Source organism: Gadus chalcogrammus, chromosome 21 (genome assembly GCF_026213295.1).
Source record: "Gadus chalcogrammus isolate NIFS_2021 chromosome 21, NIFS_Gcha_1.0, whole genome shotgun sequence".
Taxonomy (NCBI): domain Eukaryota; kingdom Metazoa; phylum Chordata; class Actinopteri; order Gadiformes; family Gadidae; genus Gadus; species Gadus chalcogrammus.
In genome coordinates, this window is record NC_079432.1 from 10,667,420 (window position 1) to 10,675,052 (window position 7,633).

The 7,633-nt window shown below is 44.8% G+C and overlaps 1 protein-coding gene across 2 annotated transcripts; it reads left to right on the plus strand.

Annotated features, from left to right (window-relative positions):
- The first annotated feature begins 252 nt into the window (after positions 1-252).
- rnf8 (ring finger protein 8, E3 ubiquitin protein ligase) lies at positions 253-7,625 on the plus strand. Of its 2 annotated transcripts, none has more exons than XM_056580681.1 (9): positions 253-579; positions 874-1,002; positions 2,010-2,563; positions 2,718-2,922; positions 3,488-3,550; positions 3,831-3,920; positions 4,131-4,238; positions 4,624-4,835; positions 5,382-7,625. In XM_056580681.1, exons 1-9 carry the CDS (start codon positions 457-459, stop codon positions 5,416-5,418), a joined length of 1,521 nt encoding a protein of 506 aa, XP_056436656.1. In that variant the 5' UTR covers positions 253-456; the 3' UTR covers positions 5,419-7,625. The 2 variants fall into 2 exon arrangements, with proteins under 2 accessions (XP_056436656.1, XP_056436655.1); XM_056580680.1 differs by having other exon boundaries at positions 310-579; positions 4,624-4,828.
- Positions 7,626-7,633: the final 8 nt, after the last annotated feature.

Here is a 7,633-nt window from a genome sequence, read left to right on the forward strand (position 1 = left end):
TCCAATCTCTCGTTCCTTTAATTTTATTTTATTTTATTGCCACCTGTCCCAGCTGCGTTTTGACACTACTTTAGTGCGTTGAGGGATGGGCCAAGTTACAACAAACAGTGGTTTCATTCATGGTTGCAATGTGACAAAATATACAAACACATACATTTAACTCCATGGAAACCAACGTGCATTGTTTACTTGCTTCTTTTTTTTTTTTGCTACAGCCGTTTCTACAAGCAACCGGATTGATTTACAGAATTTTATCAATAGTGTTGGTATCTTTATGTTTTTGTACTTGTTACTTATCGCCAGTCTGATTCCGTCTCCTGTACAGAGGGCGGCAGTAATTCCCCGCCACACACACACAAAACAGCTGAAGAAGAGCAAGAAGAAGCTCCTAGCAAGTTTGGGCTTTATTTATATCAGTTTCATTGTTTTGAATTAGTTATATAGGATGAGTTAAAAATGGAAACAGTGACATCCGAGTCCTCAGCATGTGATAAGCAAGAATCCGCAATTCCTGAAGCATGCTGTTTGACGCGGATCGGAAGCAATGCAGACTGGCTTCTGTTGCCGGAGAATCAAGAGGTTCGGGTTTGCTAGTTAAACCACAGGCTATCTTTCATTATTTTTTTTAACACTAGCTACATTTAAGTATAGTAACACTAGCGGTTTAAACTCACCAGGCAGACCTTATTGATCAAATGCACGTAAAAACAAACACGTAATATTTTGGCTTACCTACGTTAATACGTTTAATACGTTTGCTCGATACAACTAGCGTGTACGATATACACTCAATTACAACTCCGGAACGAAGCTAGATGCAAAGCGTTAGTTCAATCGATGACCTGATGTGAACCTTGTTTGTGTACTGGACAGATCAAGATTGGACGTGGTGTAGACGTCACCTACCAGCTCGTATCACCGTCTTGCCCTCTGATGATCTCCAGACTGCACTGTTGCTTCAAGCAAAAGGGAGATGGGCATTGGACTGTCACAGACAAAAAGGTATGCAAAGTTCAAGTAATAGTAACCCAAGTACCCTGTTTTTGCTCCTTTCTTATTTGTACAGCTAGATTATATGCTTGTTATGCTACCATGTATTTCCATTGTGGCATCCCTGCGGAGAGGGATCCCACACTACGCTGGTCCAAAGGTTTCCTTCTCGACAATTAAGGGAAGTTAGGTGGTGCGTCAAGCCTTAAATGTTGCCCGTAAAGCAGGGCTATTCAACCTCCTTAACAAGTGGGCAGAAAAGGAAAACCACTAGGGGTTCATGGGCCACACAGAGTAAAACTACATGAATAAATCGCTACAAATAAATCATACCTAAAGTAGTGTTAACTTAATATATATATAGTACTACTACATGGAATAAACTTGTCAGACGCATTCCTTCCTTCTTCACTTTTAATCGTATCATTATAAAATATTTTGTTCTCACATATTTTGGACACGTATTTAGAATTCAACAATGTTGTTTAAATCATCACAAAACAGAACTACTGTACATATGAGACATTTTGAGTCAGTGAGAACGATTGCACTACCTTGTTTGCCTAGTTTGGCTCATCCTGAGACACTCATGCAGCTTATCATAGGTCATGGAGCAATGTGCCCTTGTTCTGATGGCAATCATATGAGAAAAGCTAGACTCACACGTATCAGTTGAGCCAAACATTGTCAGAATAAGTGATGCCATTTCCTGATTGTGGGGTACTGATACTGGCTAGTATCACCGGCTACACACGGAAACCTGATTTGCATGCAACTATGTTTCTCCTTTATTTTATTTATTTTTTGCATGCAACCCTTGCGGGTCAGAAAAAAATTAAGAGGGGCCGCATTTGGCCCACGGGCCGCTAGTTGAATAGGCCTGCCGTAAAGCTTAGTGTGATTAGGGGACATACAAAAAAAAGTAAAATGATTTGGCTGTATTATATTGTAATAATAACATTGTGGTTAGATTGTCATTATAACTTGTTAAAAGTGTATCTTTCCGCCCGCCCTTCTAGAGTCTAAATGGCGTGTGGGTGAATGGGATACGCATACCTGCGGAGAGAGCCCACCGACTCCGCCTGGGGGACTCCATAAAGCTCGGTGTTGCTGCGGCTGGAGCCCAAGTGGAGCATGAGTATATATTTGTTAGACGGCCCCTCAAAGAACTAGAACCCCACCTGGCGCAGGTGAACAGTCTGAGTCCCAAGGCGCTCCCTGTGGCCAATACCAGCAAAAGGAAGTTCAGCACGGATGAAACGGAGCCGTCCACCTCCTCAAAGCAGAAGCTTTATCGCGGCTCCATGCCAAACACTTCCTGTTCCCCACCGGGCCTGGATACAGAACCCAGACAGAGGGCCAGGCCGCCGTCTGAGGACACGCCGGGCCTGGATACAGAACCTAGACAGAGGGCCAGGCCGCCGTCGGAGGACACGCCGGGCCTGGATACAGAACCTAGACAGAGGGCCAGGCCGCCGTCGGAGGACACGCCGCTTCACGCTGGGAAACGGCAGGAAGCCATCTTGATCTCTGACGACTCCAACAGTCCCAGCGAACGGGACAATCTTCAGATGTATGTAGTAGTGATGGGCAAAGTGGTTATTTGCAGTGTACTGTAACCTTATCCATCCAGGTTGCAATGACCCTTCTGAGCTGAATTGACTGACGGATGAAGGAAAATAGTAATAATAATTATTATTATTATCCCACACCTGCTCCCTAACCAGGTTCAGCCAGAACCTCCTGACCCTGCGAGCGCGAGTCAAGGGCACCCAGAAGCAGTTGGCCACGCTGGAGGGCACGTCCCAGCAGGGGGACGCCTCCCAGGAGGCCCAGGTCAGGGAGCTGCAGGGCCAGCTGGGGGCGCTGCGCACCAAGACGCAGCACATGGAGATGCTGGAGAAGTCCTTCAGCCAGACCAGAGCACAACTGGTCAGTCACCGAGCAGAGCCTCTCGGGGCTGTCGCGTGAGCCCCCTGTGTTTCAAATTCCAAAAGGGGTAGAAGTAGAAAAGCACTACCTTGGCCCCACCGTGAGTTGAAACGTTTGCTCCAAACAGAGGGCTAGCGAAGCAAAAGGTTGACTGACCTTTTAACTTCAGTCCCCATATCTAAAGTTAACACCATTAACAAACATTTCTGCTGCAATGTTCATTGAAGTAAAAACTTGTGTCTTTCAATTAAAAAAAAAACATAGAATCAAGAAATCCCAAAGCAGCATTGATATTATTGTTCTGTATATGTGAGGCCATTGTAGACCTATACAGAACTGTGTTGGTGATTGGCAGACAGAATTTGTAGACTTAATTTGGTCCCAGAATTGTATCTTGAGGTAATACTTCCGCAGCAATAATACAGTGTTCCCTACTTTACTTGCTTTTTCACAACCTCCTCTTGCACTGGGTCAGCGTTGAGCTCGGGTTGGGCTTGTATATCTGAGGCCAATTGTTTTGTACAATCTCCTGAATTGTGTCTGTAATGTGGTACTTGATTTCAAGGCCCAGAAGACAAAGCAGGAAGAAGAGGTCTTAAAGAAACAACTAGAAGACGCCTTACAGGAGGTAAGGTCGGATTTGAAGTTTGCAGAGAATGTGATTTAATAATTTGCTTTTGCAATGAGTCTTTAGCTAAAATATCAAACTTGTGTTCTCACTTATTGAGCTTATATCAGTAGATGATGTGGAACAATTGAGAATACTAAAAGTGAAAACTGGAATCAGTTTCACGTGCTCTTTGATTAAACATAAAACCCCAAAAATATTTAGTTTGTTTTTTAAATCTAACCAAATAGTAATTTCATCAGTTTTGAAGTCTTTCAAACTGTCCTGTGACGGCCAACAGCAAAGGAACGTCATGGAGGAGCTCGCCCATTCTCGGCAAGGCTTTGAACAAGTCCTTTTGGCGAAAAACAGGGAGCTAGAACTTACCAAAGTAAGTATGGTCATTGTCACATTTCGATCCCACTCATTCTGTAATGGTAGTATTGGCCAACCAAGCATGGTGATTGTTGCTTCAGACAAAGTACAAAACCATTACTTACTATAGACAATTGACGTACGTTTCGTTGTTTGGGACATGTATTGTACATTGACTGCTCCAACCACACTCACCTTTTACCCTGCATCTATCATGGTGGACCAGGAGGAGAAGGAGAAGGAGAGGGCCAAGAAAGAGCAAGTGGTCACGCAGATGACGGAGGTGATGGAGAATGAGCTCCAGTGTATCATTTGTTCCGAGCTCTTCATTCAGGTAAGAGGGCGTCGACAATCAATGAAAGAGCGTGAGGAGTTATTGTTGATCTCCTTTGAAAGAGCTCCGTGACCAGAAACTTGATTTAAACAAGGTTAAATCTTGGAGTTGCATTTGTAAATGGACACAGCTTAGATTCCAGATGGATTTCAAGATGGATGCCACGTATAACTTGCATATAGTTGCAAACAAACTGTTTCCAAACATGTACATTAGATTAACTTGCCGTGTCGGACTCGCTGTTGCTTGTCATTGTTAAAATATACTAATTGTCTCTAATGATGTGTCCAAAGTTTTACTCCCTCTAGCACGAAGGAAGCAAAAGAAAAGTATCGAAACAATTGCATTGAATTAAAAAAAAATGTATGTCTACTTTTGGCGACAGGCTTACGTGTTGAACTGCAGTCACATCTTCTGCCTGTACTGCATCGGCGAGTGGCGCAAGCGCAAAGACGAGTGTCCCATCTGCCGCCAGACGATCCGCTCGCAGACGCGCTGCCTTGCTGTGGATAACTTCATCGACAGCATGGTGCAGAACCTCAGCGCCGATACCAAGACCCGGAGACAGGTGATCGTCAACGAGAGGGAAGGTGAGAGGTGCGTCAAACGCCACGAGCAAGCGAGATGGCAAGCGTCGCGGTGCCAGTCTCTCCCGCGCTGCAGGGATGCTTCCTAGTTCCTACTGCCCTGCGGGTGTAGGACACCGGCCTAGGCCCTCACAACACTCTTATTATTTTTCAAACACGGCTCAACACCGTTCAGTGTGCTGCAGCTTTTTTTGAAAACAATCGACTTTATTTATGCACGTGCCATCTTATGGTTTTATTTTACGTTTCTCTTTTAAATCCTGGGCGGTCTCTTGGTTTCAGAGAGAACGAGCTGGTTGGGCCAAAAGCGAGCTAGTCTGTTTGTCTGCGTGCTGGAAAGCCAGCTTGTGTATCTCGACGTGCCCGTTAGAAACACCAGCGAGATGTGATACCCTCTTCCTTCTTATTTACAATTGTTTTGATTGTCTTGGGTGACCAAGGGTTCAACTGGCTGAATTATTATACTTGATGCTTTTTTTGACCCTCCATCTCCATGCGTTAATTATTTTTATGGGACAAGTATCACTGTGTTTGTTTTGGTTGTTGGGTTTCTCAGGAGCCACGCCTCCGGAGGTGACGGTGATCCAAGATGACAGCAGCACGACCAGCAGCAGCAGCAGCAGCAGCGGCTCCAGCGGGAGCAGCCTGGACAGCGGCAGCGAGTCGGACAGCGACGCGGCGGACGGGGCGGTGGAGAACATCAGCCCTGCGGGCGGCAGCATCCACCTGGACAGCTCGGGGGACGGCACGGTGGAATCGGTGGGCACGGACAGCAGTCATCAGAGCCTAGACCTCAGCTCCTCCACCAGCAACATCTCGGGGGGCGATGACGGCTTTTATAATTGGTGAAAGGCCTGGGTGGGCTGGGGGTTAAAGGCCGATCGCAAGGCACCAGAAGCACGAGGACTCCGACGTGCGCTCGCTCGAGCAGCGAGGGGACGTTTTTGTGACGCATAAGGATTCCGACCTTCGCTGCAGTTTTCGGTTCTTCAACAGAAAGAATCGAGCGGGTGAACAAAATAGTATGAATTATTATTTGAATTATTATGTTCTTGTTTTCTTCAGCTGTTTTCGTCCGCTCAACAATGTGATGGGCCATTGGTGCAATTTTCTGCTCCTCTGTGGACTTTTCTGTTATTTTGGTTTGTGCTTTGTATTATTTATGCTGTGGTCATGATGAATGGAAACGAGTTAAAGTTTGTTTGTATTTCGTGACGCAATTGTGAAACATGTTAAACTTAAAGGAATTGTACAATCAGGACCCATGCTCTACTTGCTAGGTTATAGGTCGACACAAGGGGGCGCCTGATCATCAAAACCTTATTCACTAATCTAATGTATACTTTTTTGCCTAATGCAAAAGGAAAAGAGACTGCAGCCATGTTTTAACAATATCTATATATACAAAATCTGCAGCCTCCTTGATTTCCTCGACTAAAAGAAAATCATGAATTGAACTTTCCAAAGCTGTGAGATATGAGAAAACATTTGTAAGCATAAAGTAAAATGTGATGTTTGGTATTCACTCTTCATTCAAACAGCGTTTCTAAAAGCACTGGAAATAAGGTGTAATGTGTAACATGATGCATTATTTTCAAATCAAAATTTCCCTGGATGCCATGGGAAACTGGCACACTTCTCCCTTTGGTTACCCTTTGATCGTATCTACTGCATTCATTGAAATATTCTGGATTTTTTTCTGGGATATCCCAGCGGTCGCATCCTGCTTCCGACTAGACCGTGATCTGTCGAGCCACCGTGACATTTCTTCATATTGATTTAGTCATTAAGGGCGAGAGGCCATGTTGACTGCCTTGCCAAAACGATATGCCTTTCGTGGCCACTAGCACACACCAGGATTGGTAAACATCTTGAGCCAGGGACTCACTTCACTGTGCTTCTGGGCACTTGTAAAAACTACAGCAGCATCCGGAGTGCGCGGGCTGACCTTCCTTCCTTCCTTCCTGCACGGTGGACGGCTGACGTCAGGGCAGTCCATTAGAGCCAGTGCAGCGCGATGGAAGCGTGCGTCTTGTCGGGCTGTGTTGCACAACTCGGACAGTGACGGAGCAGTGCCTCGGAGCCACGGTCAAAGCCTGGCTTCTTAAATCATCCTCGAACCTCCTTCCCCACTCAACGAGCTACTTCCACCTAATGGGATGCTACTAACTTCTATCTTTGTCTATACTCTGATATTTCTGTACTTTATCCTCCTCTCTCTCTCTCCCTCTCTCTACTCAGCTCTGTATTTTCTCTCCCAGACTGTAGAGGAGCAACCTTGGATCTGCAGGAACGACAGAAGCACTTTGGCCTCGCTGTTTGCCATTTTAGTTTGCTCTACTCGTGTGTTCGCACCCTTGTTACCCCCAGTGATCTCCATCATAGGACATAAAGCCTGCATCCCTAACACACTGTCCACACATTGCACATTTGCCCACACTTTCTACTCACTTGAAAGGGGACATCTTTGTAGTTGTGGCACAAATGTGGGGTAGTATGTAATACTGTAGTTATTAGTACACAGATACGTTTTCTCTGTTGATGTATTATACAGGGAAGAGCAGAGATGGCAACGATTGAGGTTCATTAGAAATTCACAAATGTACATTCACATACGTTTTTTTGAGTTTTTCTTGTTTTAGATGGGCAATTTTTATTATGTCCTTTGTACTTAAATATAAAACAAACATTACGGCCTATATATAATTACGAATGGTTCTTTAACACTTTCATTTGAACATATTTTGATTAAAAATTACTGAATCGATACAAGAGCATTTTATTGCTAACGTCGCAGACTGATTGTTG

What these genes read in the sequence shown, in the direction of transcription:
- rnf8 (XM_056580680.1), top strand. Translation starts at nt 457, where the DNA reads ATGGAAACAGTGACATCCGAGTCCTCAGCATGTGATAAGCAAGAATCC. An exon ending in GAACGGGACAATCTTCAGAT is followed by an intron (nt 2,564 to 2,717) that starts GTATGTAGTAGT and finishes CTCCCTAACCAG; the next exon opens with GTTCAGCCAGAACCTCCTGA. An exon ending in GTTCCGAGCTCTTCATTCAG is followed by an intron (nt 4,239 to 4,623) that starts GTAAGAGGGCGT and finishes TTTTGGCGACAG; the next exon opens with GCTTACGTGTTGAACTGCAG.